Raw genomic sequence first — 18,033 nt, 5'->3', positions numbered from 1 at the left:
AGGCAATTTCTTTTGATACATGATTTCTGACCTGTACTGCTGAAAAAGAAAATTCAGTAAAACATAACTGTATTTTTACATAATTATTCCCAATAGTGAAATCCTATGCAGTTTAAATACTAATTTAAAACAGAGTCAACTGCAAATGCAGGGGAATATGCAAATAACAAATCCCACAAATCCATATCAAGTTCTAATAGGGTTACCATACATCCAGGTTTTCCCAGACATGTCCTCTTTTTGGGTCCTCCCATTTCTGGGTGTTTTTTTAAAATCTGAACAAATGCCTGGGATTTTGCTCTGCGCTACTGGTGGGAGCAGGGGGAGGGCAATTAGAGGCAAGAGGCATACATGTGGCCAGCATCCACCCATGCAGGGTGGTAGGAGCAGCCTTGGCAGCTGGATGCAGGTAAGTCTATGGGGGGCAGGGGTTGGAGGGCCAGGACCTGGGGGTGGGGGGAGTGGAGGGTGTGTACCCACCTGCTGCTGCTGGCAGAAGCTGCCAGGGCTGCAGCTGGGCATGGGAGAGGCACCTGCCCCTCCAGCAGGGAAAGGAGGTAGAGAGGCCATTTTGGGGGTGGCAAGAAGCTCTGTGGCCAGGCTGGGGCACCAAGGCTGGTGTCCATGCTCACAGAGGTAGGGCAGCTGGGAGAGACTGCCTGGGAGGCAGGGTGGGGGTGGGTCTAGCCAAGCTGCCTGGCACAGTATGGATACCCCAGCCCAGGGAAAGGGGTGCCACAGGCATCTCCTCCTCCTCCCTCTAGCCCATGCCAGGGCCAGACTCACTCTGCCACTGCCCGCACTAGTTGGAGCCACTGCACTCTGGGCTAGGTGGATGGGGGCATCTAGGGGTCCCCTCTTGCACAGCTGCAGGGATTAGGGTGCTGCAGGTCAGGAGTAAGGGGCACCAGCAGTGCCAGGGGGATGCGGGTTGGGAGTAAGGGGTACCAGCATGGCCCAGGGTACTGGGGGGGGGGGCACTAGCAGCGCCAGGGGGCTGTGGGTTGGGAATGAGGTGTCTTCTTTTTTGGAACTGGAAATATTGTAACCCTAGTTCTAATATATGCATTATTGTTCAGTTAGTGTGCTTGGAAAACACACAATTAGAAAAGCAGATCTCCTCAAAAATCCAAGTGGATCAGCATAATATGCAAAAGCAGCTTATCCCCTGGCAAAAACCCCATGCAGGAGTTCAGAACACAAGACTGTCATACAATTCTAGAGGTAAGAAAAATCTCCATTTACACTGTTTCCCCAACTGGGAAAGCCAAGAGTTATCTATGACACCACAGATCTTTAGAAGTACTGTGTGTCAAATGTTCCCAAGAATTTTAATAAATTAGAACATTTTAAATACAAATTAATTCAAGAATGTATTGTTTTCTCCTACGATTGGTCAAGCATAAACACAATTTTCAATTATCTAGCAACACCATAATTAAAAATTAAACCAAAAAGAGGGATTTCAATCCTATATATTGCACCTGGAAGTTTGGTTAAGGCTAGGTAGAACCAATGAGAAGTTTGTATATCAATGCAAAGAATCTAGGCAATAAAAATGGAACTGTGAACTTCTTGTGCAGGACACAAAACTGGACTTTATAGGAATAATGGAAACGTGGTAGAATATTTCACAAAACTGGAATACAGGAATTATGGAGTGCAAGCTATTTAGAGGGAAAGAACCAAAAAGGAAAAGGTGTTCAGGAGAGCATTATCAAAGGAGTGGCAGATTGTAACAAAATATAGTGTGATAGCATAGACAAAACAGAATCTGTTTGGGTGAAAAAAAGAAAAAGAAAAAAAATTAGATTAGGGAGACACAACAAGGGCACTAGAAGGATTGAGCACAGGAAAGGAGTGGTTATAGGCACCCTGGTTCAGATTTAGAAATGAAAAGGGATTTCTATAATATCATAGAAAATGTGTAATAATGGAAACTGCAATTATGAGAAACTGATTTCTTCAATATAGATTGCACAACAAGTACTACCAACAGCAGCAGACTACAGATATTTTGGATGAGTTAGCTGATAGCTAATTCCAGTAAACAGTCACTGTATCAAGAAGAAGCAATGCTGTCACAGACCTAGTTTCTGCATACAATGAGGATCTTAGAGAACTGGCTGTAAAAGTTAATCTTGGGTGAAGTGAACATGAATTGATTCAGTTCAGTTTAAACCACAGAATAGATCTGATCTGCATCTGTGGTTTTGGATTTCATAAGGGCCAGCCTTGAGAAACTAAAGTCACTGAGGTCATTTGATTTGAGAACTGGTGAACTTTGATGCAAGAGAGGCAGGGAATTAATTTAATGTGCAAACTATCATGAAATGGGGGGTTGGAAGCAAGTGTAAAAGTCATGGGACCTAAGGAAGGGCAGTGTGTGATTGAAAGCTGGTCAGTTTTTTAAGAAGTCTATCTAGTTGGTCTAATAAAACTTCATGACAAAAATACCCTTGCTTCTTGTACTTTTCCTGGATGCCAACCCTATTTAAAAGTAATCCAATCTAAACACCTGAACAAATGCAGACTGCATTATTCCTAAAGTACCCAGCTTTTTCTTGGAAGCCTTTAATGAAAGGGATTTCCCAATCTATCTAGGCAACTGGTTCTATTGTCCTACTGTTCTGAAAGAAAGAGTTTTTACCCTGAGATTTAATCTAGATCTATTTTGGTCCCTCTCAAAACTCACTACTTCCTGTCCTGTACTCTGTGGCAAGGGCAAATGGCTGCTCTCTCTCTTCTTTATGGCAGCCTTTCAAAGATTTGAAAACTACTATTGGGTCTCTGCCCCTCACCCCCAATCTCCTTTATTTATTTATTTTACAAACTAAACCCACAAACTTCTCTCAATCTTACCTCATAGTGCTTCTGTGCCACCCCTTTACCATCTTTGCTTGTCTCTGAATCTTCTCCAGTTTCTCTATCCTTAAAATGCAAAGCCCAGAGTAACATACGGTACTCTAGCCAAGGCCTAACCAGTACCAACTACAATGGCACAATTACCTTCTGCATCATGCATACAAAACCCCTGTTAATGCAGTCCAAAACTGCTTTTTTTGGAAACTGTTATCACTTTGTTGACTCTTAATGTTAAGTCTGTGGTCCACCATAACTCCCAGATCCTCCTCAGCAGTGCTACTTAGCCAGTAATACCCCATTCTGTATTTGCGCACTTGAGCTTCCTGCCGTTGGTGAAGTCTCACATTTATCTTTACTGAATTACATTCTTTTATCTAGTGCCCAGTTCTTCCATCTATCAAGATCTTTTTCAATTCTAATCCTACCCTCTAAAGCAAGGATCAGAAACCTACAGACCACAGATCCAAGTGGTTTTGACTGCATTTGGCAGTAGGGGACTTTGCCCATGTCATAACCAGGAATCCAGGTTTCCCATTTCCCATGGGAAAACAGAGAAAAAAGTGGATTTCCCCTGTTACCTGAGGAAAACACTAATTTCTCATTTTAACAGAGAAACCCACAGATTTTGCAGTTTTACAAAGAGCTCTCTGCAGGCTGACAAAGTTCCAGCCTGCAAGGGGTTGGAGGGGGAGCGGTATGAGGGTGGTCAGGCAGCCTGGAAAGCAACTCCTGCAGGTAAGTCAGGGGGGAGGGAAAAAGGGGAACTGAGACCCCCATAGGCAGAGAAGGAGGAAAGGAGATGGGCAGGGCTGAGGCAGAGGCTGGTGGTGCTTGGAGACCCAGGCAGGAATGCAAGGCTGCAGGGCTCCAGCAGCCTGCTCGGCGGGGAGCAGAATGGGGCCATGGGTGACTCGTCCAGGGGCCAGGGGGTAGAGTTGGCTCCCCACTGCTGCATGTACTCCCGGAGGGCAGGAGGGCCCTTGCCCCCCAGATCTGTGCGTGGGGTGAGGGCATGCTGCCCACCATGGACTCAGGCTCCCCGCCCTGCTGCCCTCCTCCAGGGCCTCCACAACTTCCCACGTGGCAGCAGCAAGGGGCACATCCCTGCAACGCCACCCCCACTGCTGCCGTATGGGTGAGAAGCACATCGCCAGGGCAGCATGGAGCTCACAGTGGGAACAAGCTTCCCCCCATGGCCCCACTGGTCTCTGCAGTGCTGGGTCACACACGCTGGGCTGCGGAGGCCCCAGGGAAGGGCAGCAGGGCAGGCCTGCACCCACCCCACGCACACATCTTGGGGGCATGGGTAGCCCCTGCCCTCCTGGGAGTGCACACAGAGGCAGGGATCCGGCCTCACTCTCACCCAAGCCTGAAGCAGGGTTGGGGGGCAGAACCAGGCTCCATGCTCCACTCCGCTGCAGTGGCTACCATCTCCTGCAGGGGGCTGCAGACCTGGGTCCCGAGCTCTGTAGTCCTGGCAGCTAGGGGCCCCCTCCGACAGGTCTGGAGGTAGTGGGTGAGGCACACCAGCAGGGCTGGGAGGACTGAAGGCCGGGGGGGGGGCTAGTGAGGGGCCTGGACCTGTGTTTTATGAGCTAAGGAGACAGGGGAAGTTCTTATTTTCCATGATAAACAACAAAACAACACAAAATCTAAATACCTATACATTTTGGTATTTGATTTTATTTTATTATATAGTGATTGAGGCAGTGGTAGGCTTCCAAACTGCTTTAAAATTGTAAATATATCAAGATAACATTGTGTTCAACTGTGGGGGAGGGGGTGGCCTTTAGTTGTAATCATGGATTTTTGGGGATTTTAATCAGAGAATTGGTTTTGTTTGTTTGTTTTTAAATCAGAGAAAAACAGGACCCCTGGTTATGACGCACCACACACCACAGGCCAGGCAGTGGGGAGCTTTGCCCGTGTGCAGCTAGGCAGCAGAAAGCAGCAGCAGCGGCAGCAGCCGAGTCCTAGAGCCATCCCACCTCAGACCCAAGCCCAGCCATTCCAGCCTGCTGCAGCAAAAAAGTTGCTGACAGCTGCTCTAGCGTGCATGTAACCCCTCCCAGTTTTGCCTCTCCTGCAAATTTGATCAGAAAGCTCTCTGTTCCTCCATCCAAATCATTAATAAGAGTGTTTAACATGGATTCAACACATCCCTATGGAAACCCATTCAAGAATTTCTGCCATTCTGATGATACATTCATAGCTCCTCTCTGCTTGTATTTATTTTACCAATTATGTATCCATCTAGCCCACATTTCTCTACTTTACTTAACAGAATATTTTGTGGGACTATATAAAAAGCTCACTAAAGTTCAAATGTATTATGTCCACCTCATTCCCCCAGTCACCAAATCTGTCAAGCTACTGACAGAAGGAAGACCTGTTAGTTTAGGAACAAAGGTCTGGAAGGGACCTCCTGTGCCACTGAGCCCACTGCATTTGCAGATCTAATATGATTTGTTCTTAAGAAAACCATGTTGGCTGCTGGCAATATATTTCCTACTCTTGATGTTTAAAAATTGGTCATTTTCTTATTTGTTCTGGTCTCTCACTGGTGAGGGATGACAGACACTCAGATTGGTCACCTAGGCAGGTCTCAATGATTGGCAGGCACTGACCACTCTTGCCCTATTTGCTCTAATAATTTGTCAGGTATGAAAGTTAGGCTGAGCAATCTATAACTCCCCAGTCCCTTTTTCAAACACAGGCAATGTTATAAGCCTTCTTTCTCTGACATCTCACCCATTATCTGTGACTTCACAATTATTACCATCAATGGCTACAAGACTTCTTCAGCATTCATCCCATGGTGCTGTTGAGCTCTGCTACCTTTCCACATTCAAACTTGTCAGAAATGCAAGTCATATTTATAGAACCCCTTCTTCTTTTTAACATTCCTTCTCAGTTGTATCTCATTTTTCACTTCTGCTTTCCCAATTTTGTCTCAGCAAATTTTTACTATTCCTTGGGCAAGCCTTGCTTACACCCTTCCTTCCACTGTCTATTTGTAGGGATGCACCAATACATTGGTCCAATATCGGATTGGCACCAATATAAAGAAAATTGTATCAGAAATCGGCCGGATATGGCTGATAACTTGCCCAGTAAATGCCCGTGTACATGCAGCCACAGCGCAGCACGCAGGCAGAAGGGAGCACAGCCCGGCAGAGCTGCATGCAGCTGATAAGTCTGTTGTGGTGGACAGAGAGCGGGGAGGGAAGGGGCAGATCAAGGCCCCGGCAGTGAAGGAAGAAGTGAGGCAAGCACTGCCACTCGTCCAGGAGGGCTTTGGGGGGGGTATGTGCCCCCAGATCTGTGCAGGGTGGGGCAGGGCCGGACTGGGCTGTGCTCGGGGCGGGCAGTAGCGGCACTGGAAGGCAGCTACAGGGGGGCTGCAGCCACCCCAAAATTTGCCATAGCCCCCGCAAAGGCCCCCCCCCCCCAGCTCCGCTGTTACCCACACCAAGCGCAGCCCAGCCCGCCCCAACCCCAGCCCCACCTGCTTCATGCAGATCTGGGGGCACACTCCCCCCATGGCCTCCCGAATGAGCAGCAGGAGCAGAGGTGGGAGCAGCTGGATGAGTAGGCAAGTGCTGGACAAGTGGCGTGCAGCAGCAGGAGCTGCCTCCCCCCGCCACGCCTCCCAGATGAGCCATAACTCCATTCCGTGCCCCACCCAGCTAGGCAGCACTTGCCCCAGCCCCTGTCCCAGCCTCACTCCCTCCCTGACCATGGGGGGCTTGATCTGCCTCCACATGTCCCTTCTACCACGAGTCTTACCAGCTGGATACTGCTCTTAAAGCTGTCAGGCTGGTATCAGAAATTGGATCGGTATCAGCCAATATGCCTTCTTAAAAATCGGCTATTGGTATCAGCCCCAAAAACCTCTATCGGTACACCCCTACCTATTTGTTGCTGTCTCAATTTTAAAATAGTTAAGAAATTGCTCGCATAGTCCCATAGGTCTCTTGCAGTTCCTATCTTTCCACCCGCTTGGTATAAACCTCTTAGGCTAGGGACAGACATTCAAAAAATCCTGAGCCTGAATTTATTTAACCTTTCCAGGTTAGTCTAACCTGGCTAGGCTGAACTGGTTTCCAACCATACAGACAATCCCTCTGGACTGAGGAAACTCAGGAAAATGCCTGCAGTGGCTCAGGCTAGAAGCTGGGGGGGGAGGGAAGAGGGGGGTGCTAGAGCAGCCCTCCCTGGCCTAGACTGAGGGAGGTGTGGCCAGGCCCCAGCAGGGCTCTGATTAGGGAGGGATGTGAACCCCCACCCTGCCTGCAGTCCCAGGCTTTTCCCCACTGGCTGCTTAAGGGGTAGGAGTGTTGCCAGCCTGCAGCCAAGGTCTAGCACTCTGAGGCAAGGTGGGGTGTGCAGTGCATGCATCTATTGATGATACGGAGCTTTTCACTCTCCCTTCATGCTTCTGTATACAGTACTGCCTGCACCAAACTGACAGGCAAGCAAGCCAGGAGGGAGAGTGGGGGGAGCTGATAACAGTGTTTATCACCCATATCTCAGTGTTCATTGCCCTATTAAGAAAACAGAAAGCCATTTCCTTTCTGTTGATTCAACACAGAGCCAGCATGTGGTCTGCTGGCTAATACACAGACACCTCCTCAGCAAGGCAGAGGGGAGAAGGGAATTTGTGCTTAGCAGAGTGGGGGGGGGAAACAAACAGCTCTTCCCAAACAGCGTTTCCAAGGAAGGACATTAAGCTACCTGTTGATTAGCTCCAAAAAGCCTGTCTGCCTGTTGTCTCCCACAGCATGGACAGTAGCCAGTATGTGGTCTGCTAGCTAATGCAGAGGTATCTGTGTAAAGCAGAGGGGTAGGGGGGAATAATCCCTGCTTAGCACGGAGAAGCCAGGCAGATGCAAAGGCATAAACTGACAGACATTGCATAAACTGGTTTGAACCAAATCAGTTAACTCCGATACTACGTCCAACCAGGTTTATCTCAAACCGGTTTCAGCCATTTTCAAACTGGTTTATCTGCATTGAACATCTGTTCTGTTATAGGTTTATTAAACCAGTTTCTGATCACTTAAGCCGGATCATGCGTAATGTCTGTCCCTAGCCTTACTGAGTTTTCAATAATGTGCCATTTAGGTACTGCCAGCCTTTATTCAACCCATCTAGTTACAGATAATGTAGGAAATACTGAAGTATTTAATGCCCTTTTTAAATTCAGTCTTCACAAATGGAGGAGCTACCAGATTAGTGCAGATGACAGCAAAAAATAAGGAAGGAGACAAACAGCCCAAATTGGTAGTAAAACAAGCTAGAGATTACTTAGCGAAGTTTGATGCCTTCAAGTTGGCCGGATAGGATGTACCCTACAGTACAGAAGGAATTGGCTGAGGTGAATTTCAGGGTCATTAGCTATCCTCTTTGAGGACTTGTGGAGGTTAGTTTGGGTCTGTACTGGGTCTGGTACTGTTCAATATCTTCATCAATGATTTGAAGAATGGGATTGTGTGCACACTTGGCTATATTTGTGGATAACATCAAGTAGGGTGGAGCTGCAGACATTCCGGAGGGTGAAGCCAAGATCCAGAATGACCTGGGTAGACTGAGGAAATGGTCCATAATCAATCAATTAATCAGATGAAATTCCACAATGACAAGTGCAAAGTCCTGCACTTGGGACAGAATAACTGCATGCACAAATACAGACTGGAAAGATCAGCAGAGCAGGACCTCAGGGTTCAGTGGACTATAAACTGAATATGAGTCAACAGTGTGCCCATTGCAAAAAAAAGCCAACAGTGTACTGCGTTGTATCAACAGGAGTGTCACCTGCAAATCAAGGGAAGTGATTCTTCCACTTTATTCAGAACTAGTGAGGCCTCACTAGCAGTACTGTGTCCTGTTTTGGGCCCCACACTTCAAGAAAGATGTCAGCAGTTTGGAGAGTCAAGCAAAGAACAACAAAAATAATCAGGGGCCTGGGAGGAAAGACCTAAGAGGAAAGGCTGAGAGAACTAGGGCTATTTAGTCTGTAGAACAGAGAACGGAGGGAAGATTTGGTAAATACCTGAAGGACTATTACAGAGAAAATGGAGAAGGGCTATCCTCTGTGACTGCAGGGGACAGGACTAGGAGTAACAGCCTTAGGCTTCAGCAGGGAAATTTAGGTTGGAGATTAGGAGGAACTTTCTGACTATGAGTGTGGTCAAGCACTGGAACAGATTACCTAGAGAAACCATAGAATCTCCAACCTTGAAAGTTTAAGAGCAGGTTAGACAGTCTTTTGGGGGAGATGCTTTAGTCAGGGATGATCCTTCTTTGAGCAGAGAGCTGGATTAGACCTTGAGGTTCCTTCCAGTCCTACTTTCCCATGATCCTTCAATCTGTTTACACACAAGATTTTCATCTATTTCTGTGAGTCAGTTAAAATCTATTCTTTTAAAGCACAGTGCCTTTGCTTTCTATTCTTATTCCTTCCCCTTCTTAGAATAATCAGTCATATCATGATCACTTCCTCCTAAAATTCCTATTACCTTCACGTTCACATCAAATTCTTCCTTGTTGTTCAGAACAAGTTCCAAACTAGGTCATTTCCAGTTATATCTTTAACTTTCTGAATCAGAAAGCTATCCAGAAAATTCTTAATGTATAGAAAACATCTCTTTTTTGTATTATTTCTCCAAAGAAACACCAAGGAATTTAACATTTCACCATTCAACGTGTCTTGTAATTTTTATCTTGTTGCCTGTTCGAAGAATGCCTCCTCCACCTATTGTAAGCCCACATCATAATATCACTGCTGCTCTTTTTCCCCTTCATCTTTACCCAGATACAACAGCCAGATCTGCTGCTTTCTTCCTCCCAGATCTGGGAGCAGGGATATGTATTCTCCAGAGTGCAGTACTATCTGTGTCCCCCCAAAACTGATCCTTCCAAAATGAGGGATATCTCTGAATGTTAATTTTTCAATCATGGAAGTTATCCATCCAAGTTTTTGTAAAGTTTCTAAAGACAATCTTTTTGTTCTTTGTCAGACAGATCCCATCGCTAGATAGGAATACTTCCCAAAATATCAACCCATTCTCAAAGAAATCAAACCCTTCCAGTCAGTGCCACCTACTGACCTGACTTAACTTCTATAATGCCATGGTTCCTACCTCAGCTTTTAACTTCAGTGAGGAGAATCAACTAGCCCACCACCTGCAATCGAAACTCCTTTATCCTTCTACCTGGAGCCTCACAGTCTCCTCTAACTTGCTACAAGTCATTCATGACAGTGTCATAAATACCCACAAGGGGCATCAGGAAAAAAGTAGGGGTTTAAGGAATGTATGGCTTACAGCAATGTCTTCATCATACCCTGAATTTGAGATCCAGGCGTGCAGCAGACGTCACAAGATTCCAGATTTGGAAAACAGATGACTGCTTCTATCACCTGACCGTTACTGTATTCCTCCTCAATTTGGTGCTTATGGAACACCAATCTCCAGGATGTTGCAATTTGTGCCTTCTAGTCTATGAGCTTGTATACAGAGAAAGTGACAGTAATTGTTTACAGTACTCCTATCTGTAAGTATTGGGAGGCTGCATTCCAAGTAAGAAGTAAAAATTGGTTGGGAAGGGCTACAAACTTACTTGGATGAAAAACGCTCCTCAAATACAACATTAAACAATAAGCAGAGTATCTACAACAGGGGTGGGCAAAATACGGCCTGCAGGCTGGATCCGGCCTGCAAGGCCATTCTATCTGGCCTGCAAGGCCCCTAAAAAATTTAGAAAATTAATATTTATCTGTCTTGGGTTCCTGTCAAAAATGACAGGAACCAGGGGCAGTAGCACCCAGGGGAAGCCCAGCAGGCTCCCACAACAGCAGGGCCTGCCCAGCCCCACACCCCCAGCAGGGACCATGTGGCTGCACCACACTGGAAACTCAGGTGATAGAAGGACGATTGTGGGCAGGGAAGGAGCCCAGAGAAAAGCGGCCCCTCCCCATGGCCCACGCTCCCTGCTGCAGCCACTCGCAGCCCATGCAGAGCTGTCCTGAGCAGGCAGACCCACCCATGCGGGCTGCAAGCGGCTGCAGCACGGGGTGCAGGGCATGGGAGGGGCTGCTTTTCCCGCACTCAGCACCAGCTCGTAACCCACCCCTGCTGCCAGCCTGGGCCCCATGCTGGCTCCAGGCTCGCCCGTCAGGGCTGCGCCATAGCAACGGCAGCTGCACCCCACCCCAGCTTGCCGCACCAGGCAGTGTTTGCTGCTGCTGCTGCCTGCCCAGAGCTCATGTGCTGGGCAGCACAGAGGCAGAGATGGCAAACACTGCCTGGTGTGGCAAGCAGGGGGGTTACAGCAGCTGCTGCCGCTGCGCAGCCCCGATGGTCAAGCCCAGAGCTGGCACAGGGCTGAGGCTGCCATCAGGGACAGGTTACAACCTGGTGCTGTGCGCGGGAAAAGTGGCCCCTCCCCCGTCCTGTGGCCAGCGCCCTGCGCTGCAGCCACTCACACTTCCACGTGGGGCTGTCTGTGCCTGCTCAGGACAGCCCCGCGCGGGCTGCAAGTGGCTGCAGCAGGGAGCGCCGGCCACAGGGCGCAGGAGGGGCTGCTTTTCCCTGCTCGCCACACCAGCTCATTCCCTGCCAGGGAGCAGGGAGTCAGGCTGCATGCTGCCCACCTATACCACAGGGTTGAGGGGGCGCTAGGAGTAAGCGGGTGCACAGGGCCCACACCGATGTCCTGGGGCCAGCACCAGCAGGGCCCAGGGCAGGGCAGCAGGAATACTGGGTCCCAGCTGGCATGGGCTCTATGGAGCCAGGTCAGCTCCCCCCTCTCCCTGCTGGTGCAGCCCAGCCTGGCTCCACAGACCCCTGCCAACCTGCACCCCATTCTGGGTCCCACCAGTGCTGGCCCTGAGACACTGGTCCCAAGATGGTGGCCAGGGGGCGGGGCACCTGTCAAGGGGCTGCGCTACCTATGCAGCACTTGACAGCTTGCCAAAACTGGGTAAGCTGCCCCCTGCCCAAAATAATTCCCTGACCCTGATCCTCAAGGACTGGGAAAAGGGATTGGTAGAGAAAGATCTTTCAGTGGTGAAAGAATGCAGGAATAGAGCAAGAATGGCTAAAGGCTTAACTGAGTCCAATCCTGCAAGGAAAATTAGAAACACACAGCAAAAGCTTCTGCAGCTATATAAAAGGGGGTAGCTAGGAAGAAGGAAGTAAGGCTGTAATACACCTTAGATAGTGTCAAGATTAAGGAGAAGCTTGGTAAGGCCCAAGTGCTAATACTTAGCTTCAGTCTTAAACAAGGATGACGATGTAATTAAGGGCAAAGATTAGGGTTGGCAAACCAGTTAACCAATCAGTCAAATAATATCAATCAGCAGATCAAATGATCACCTATTATCTGACAGAGTCAAATACTGTAAAATACTTCACGAAGCCAAGGATGTCCTTGTGTAGGTTGTGGCCTACCTTTTTTATTGCATCATGGTGCCACCTACAGCAAGGGTAAGAGCGAGGAGGGCTCCTTTTCCTTTAGCCCAGCAGGTGTCAGCATAAGCTAGTGGAGCTCAACCTTTTTCCCTTGCAAGCTGGATGGGCAGTGCTCCATCTGTCTGTGGGCTAGATCCCTCCAGTAGTCCAAATCTGGCACCGGGACTGGCAGAGTGGGCACTAGACAACCATGTGGAAGAAGGCTCGGGGAGACAGGGGGCAGCCCAGCTGCAACCTGGTGCCACAGGGGAAAAGGAAGTGTGGCTTGGTCCAGCAGGGAAAAAAGAAGCATAGCCTGCCCCAAACCAGCCCAGCGGGGAAAGGAGGCATGGCTTGACCCCAACCTGGCCTGTGGCCTAACCCTGATCCAGATGTGGGGAAGGGGGCATGGACCAGCTGCAACCAGCAGTCTGGGACTTGGAGCTTGGGAATTTGGCAGCGGGGAGGGTGATGATATTAATGCCCACCCTGCAGGCCAGCTGCAATGGCTCCATGGGCTGCATTTGGCCTGTAGGCCAGAGGTTGAGCATCCCTGGTATAAGCAAGCATGCACACATGCCATTTAGGAGCAGGCACCCCTTGCTCTGCTCCTCTCTCTTGAGCAATTCCCTTACTCCCCCATTAAGCCCCATAGGGCTACCTGAGCTACTGCGTGCTGAAAAAGGAACCCAAACTAACAGCATAGTAAAGCTTTTTCTACTGGCAATCTATTGTAATTGCAGGAAGCAGGGAGCCAAACACACACACACAAGCAGTCACATGACTGCCCCTATGTCACTGCAGTTGCTGTAGGGAAGAGGGGCCACCTACCCCCACTGGGTGATCTGACAGTCTGCTCTGTAAAGCTGTGAGGAAGGACTGGATCCTAGTTGTCTAGAATATAGATGCACTGAAGGCTACTACCTAAATTAAATTCAAGAGATATTGTAAGACATTCAATTATGGATAATTAGGAAGGCCAAAATCATATCTTTGGAAATTTTTAGCAGGAAGGTATGTGGAAAAGCTGTTAAAGCTCAGTGCAATATCAGTTCTTCCCAATATATGACATGTGTAGGTAGAATGGAGAAATACTTGTTGAACCGCTTTGCTAGGGGTCCAGCTACTCTCAAAACAGATTATGAATACTATAGTCAAACAGCAAGGAAGGGCAAACTTGTCTGAATCAAACTTTATTTTTCCCTTTGCATTGTTCCACTCTATCGTTGCTGCAGAATCTTCACAAAGCACAGATTTTCTTAAATGAAGATGCAAGTGATAATGAAAGCAAAAGTAGTTCCATTTTTATACCATCCACTAACAATTTTGCTACTCCACATAGTTCAGTATCAAGAGCTCTTACTCCTGGGAAGTAGCATCTTGCTACTAAAATTGGTATTAAGAGTTCTCCGAATTGAATGTACAATGGTCAAAAAAAAAGGAACTTGAACATACATCTCTCTCTGTCCTACAGATAATAATGCAAGCAGTACGCTATTTCATATAGTTGAAAATACTTATATGCTAGAGTACTTTCATAAACCGTGTCCAATTTACAAAGCCACAAGAAAGAAATGGCTTATACAAGCTTCTCATTTGTCTCTAGTGTCTGATGGATGGAGCAATATTCACAATGAGGGTGTCATTAACTTCTTAGCAATGCCAAAACCAGTGTTTTTCTTATTCCAATGCACAAATGAGCATCATAACCATGCAGCCTAGTACACTGCTGACCTGTTAAAAATATCTTGAATCACTTTGGTCCAAAGAAAGTCATTTTGGCTGTGACTGAAAACGCTGTGAATATGAAAGGTACTTGGGCTTCATTGATAAATAAGTATCCAAGTGATGCCGGTCAATATTCAAAAGAAAGGGAAGAGGGAGATACTGATGATGATGAAGCTGTAAGTAAAGCAGTTGACGCTGGTGATGATAATACAAAGCAAAATGCTTGAAGAGTTGGTGTAATGGGGGGGGGGGTGGTACTTGGGCCGATCTCTGTGGCCCGCCCACCTGTTCTTGGGCTAACCACCCGCCTTCTCACCTGCCACGCCTTGATGTTAATTGATTAATTAATTGATGTCAATTAAACGGGAGGCTGCCCATTTTGCTGCCCCGATGCCAGGGGGCGCTCTCTGCGGCTCCTTTCCTCCCCTATACCGCAGCCCGAGCCTCACAGATGGCATCTTGATGTTCACATAATCACCGGCCCACATGCTGGGCCCCAGATTCCTCCTAACAGGACCCCTCCATGATCCCTCCACTAAGGCGGCCTCTCCGCCTTCAATCAGACTACCTAGCCCCCCCAAAACTATTTTCCCCTCTCAGGTGTGGTCCCCCCAGGATCTCTGGCTACCAGCCCTGGCCCACCTCCAGGCCAGTCGGGACCCCAGGCCACCGGCTCTTGGGCATCCCTCGCGGCAGGCCCCTGGCCCTTTTGACCGTCCTGGTCCCAGCATGGGCCAGTCGAGGGTACTCTCTTGTTCAGGTCGGGTCTCTAGCCCCTCACTCTCTCCCGGGGTCTGCCCTCTGGGCCCTTCACACAGGGGTAACCCACCGGGTGGTGGGGGCTAGGGGTTAAGGCACCTCAACCCACCTTTCACCGGGGTGGTAACTGGCCTGGCATTTCCTGGGGGCTTCCGCATCACTGAGCGCCCCACCAGGCCACCTACTCCCAGCAGGGTGCAGTTTTAGGTCACACCCAGGACCAGGAGCCTCCTTACTATCCCCTACAGCTCCTCCCTTACCTCCAGATGATACCTGCAGCCCTCCAGCCAGGCAATATTGTTGCTTGCCCTCCAGCAGCCGAACTGCCCTGTTTATATAGACAGCCCCTGACTCAAAATGGCTGCCCTCATCAGGCACCTGGTGGCTGCCAGCTCCAGGCCCTTAAAGTGGCAGGCACACACAGTGCCCTGCCACAGTTGGCCTGCTGCCTACTTATCATAACTGTATTTAAATCCAGATTTTTGTCTTTTGTAGTCCTATTTGAATTCTATTTCTATCTAATTTCTTTGTATTTTATTTTGTACCTGTTGAGACTAATCCTGGAATGCTGGGATTTAAAAAAATGGGAATAAGAGCTTCCCAATCTCAAATGTTGTTTACATTTACACTTGCATTGTTAGTTATTAAATTCTAAAAAACTCTGTAATGAATTAATTTGTTTTACAATAAACTAACTTTTTTTGTAATTAGCATAAGTAACTAAGCTACTGAAGATTCAGTCTCTCCCTTTACTGCTCTAATAAAGTAATGCTTAAAACACTTGACCATTACTTAACAATATTTGACTGGTCAACTGATCAAATGTTTTTTGGGATTTTTTTGGACTGGTCAAAGAACCAACCCTAGCAAAGGCAGAATATCAAATGGGAATGAGGACACGCTTAGGGAAAATACTACACCTGATGTGAAACACAACTTAGATTGCTAACTGTGACAAAGTAAGGGGGCCCAAATAATCTCTGTTCCACAATATTGAAAAAACAGGTATATGGATCTTCAACATTTTCAGGTCAAGTACAGCAGCTTATGACTGAAGAACAGCAAACATACTACCTACTCTTATAAAAAGGGTGGGGGGCGGCTGGCAGGAAAAAGTGATTCAGGGAATTACAGTTCGTTATCTCGACTTCAATAGTGCGTAAAGTCTCAGAACAGTTATTCAGAAAAGAACAGTCAAAGACATGGAAGTAAACAGAAAATGGGAAAATACAGCTTACCACCATCATGCCTTGCCCAGCAGCTCCCAAAGGGGTTGCAAGCACCATGTCTTGCTCTGCAACTCCTTCAGGAGCGGAGGAGCAAGACAAATACTGCATCAGATGGTGCTGGTCCATGGGGTTCATGGCAAGCCAGCATGTCATCATGTCTGCCTCTGCAGTTCCCTTGAGAGTCAGCACTAGGCTTCCTCACATGTGACAAGGTAGAATGTAGCATTGTAGGGATCAGGGATCAAATTCTGTCATGCCATTATTTTAATGCCTGTCAGGAGCCTTAGAAACCATCCAAGAACTTCACTAGGGGACCTTGTTCTTCCGTTTAGGATCAAACCAATCACCAGATTAGGGTCAGAAAGGAATTTTTCCTCAGGTCAGATGGGATTATTTGAGAGCAGGTGCCTCTCTCCGTAATACGAGGCATGCTCCTCTTCCAAGGATCTGTAGTTTCCCTGGATTTGGCTGAGCACATGGCAGCCAAAATATTTTTTTCTGCCATTGCAGTGGCACTGAAAGCATAGTGACATATTTATCTCTTTGCTTACAAAATGTGCTTTTGCTTTGTGGTTGTAGTGTGTGAGCATTTAAAGTGAATGACTTTTAGGACTCTTCAATGTCAAATAGGTGCCTGAAAATGCAAAGGACTGGACTCAATGGCCTAAAGGGCCTCTTCCAATCCTGTACTTGTATGTATATAAAAGCTATCTATTTTCCCCTCATAGCTGTGGATAGTTTGCATTCTGGACATCTTATTTAGCAGTATATCTTCAGGAACTTTCATCTGATTTACTAACAGTTAGAAATGTTAGTTGTAGAAAACAGAAACTGAGTTTTTCCACTAACTTGGTAAGTATATGCAGTCCCAGAATTCATTGTGTCACTACTTCCGTTTTACACTAAATTTTTGATATTGTTATGGCCTCTGCATCCACTCTTCACAGACTCTTAAATAGGTATTTCTGGAATGAGCTTTACCGTATTATGGGATCTAAACTGCAGCTCCGGTCCAAAACATTTGAAAGCTACTATTCCAAAAATTTAAAGAATTCACGTTAGTTCAGTGATAAGCTAGCACATTAATTTTGATAAATGGCAAAATGCCACGGTGCAAAAGCCATCTCAATTATAATGGGTTCAATTTGCAGTTTCTTCTTAAGAGAGACACATGGGCTCAGAGACCTGCAGACCATGACATAACCAAGCACTAAACCCAGCACTCTTTCCTGCCTATGCAGGGGGTCGGACTCGATGATCTACTGAGGTCCCTTCCGACCCTAACATCTATGAATATGAATAACTGGATATGCATATTATAGTGAGAGGGTTTTGCTGTTAGCTGAAGTACTAAGTACTAGCTGCTTCTAGCAGCAAAAACTTAGGTTAAATACATGGAGAGGCCATTCACGTTCACGTGGATTGGGGCACAGAAAAACAGCACTCACCTGACATTGAAGATATGTGAAAGAGATAACACTTTTCCTCAGACACACAAATTTGGATGAGGGCCACTTTTCCCACTTTTCCTTTAATGTATGATGGTGGCCATTCAATGTCAAATCCTATCACAGATCCATCAGCTAAATTTATTCTGACAAGAAAATAAATTTATTTAATTATTTTATAAGTTGAGTATCGATTAAACATAACAGCCACATACCTTACTTAAAAATGAGTGATTAAAATTATGGGTAATACTACTTTCACTACAAAAAAGGAAATGGGTAAAGTACAGTAATAAAGCTTTAAACAAATAACTTTATACTGAGCATGGAAAAAAGGGCCCAGGTGAGACCTTCCAAATCATTTAGACTTGAATACATCTTAAGTAGTACAGGCAGTCCTCGAACTTACGACACAATTGGTTCCTGAAAAACGTGTCTTAATTCGAAATGTTGCAACTCGGAACCAGTTTTCTCATAAGAAACAATGTTATAAATGGGGGATTGGTTCCTGAACCAAGGCCTGATACCCTATTTCCACCAAAAATAACC

The 18,033-nt window shown here is 47.0% G+C and overlaps 1 protein-coding gene across 6 annotated transcripts in view; it reads right to left on the bottom strand.

Annotated features, from left to right (window-relative positions):
- Window positions 1–18,033, bottom strand: part of WRN (WRN RecQ like helicase) — a 164,281-nt gene that overhangs the window by 124,896 nt on the left and 21,352 nt on the right. For 5 of the 6 annotated variants that reach the window (XM_014607369.3, XM_019493513.2, XM_019493512.2 and 2 more), the window contains exon 4: window positions 17,485–17,630. The exons of the other annotated variant lie outside the window; for it this stretch is intronic. In XM_014607369.3, coding sequence (XP_014462855.2) covers window positions 17,485–17,630 — 146 coding nt within the window. The remainder of the gene's footprint in view (window positions 1–17,484; window positions 17,631–18,033) is intronic. 6 annotated transcript variants of the gene reach the window in all.

The sequence above is a fragment of the Alligator mississippiensis genome, chromosome 2, assembly GCF_030867095.1.
Source record: "Alligator mississippiensis isolate rAllMis1 chromosome 2, rAllMis1, whole genome shotgun sequence".
Taxonomy (NCBI): domain Eukaryota; kingdom Metazoa; phylum Chordata; order Crocodylia; family Alligatoridae; genus Alligator; species Alligator mississippiensis.
The sequence above is the reverse complement of the archived record's forward strand: the minus strand, read 5'-3'. Positions and strand labels throughout refer to the sequence as shown.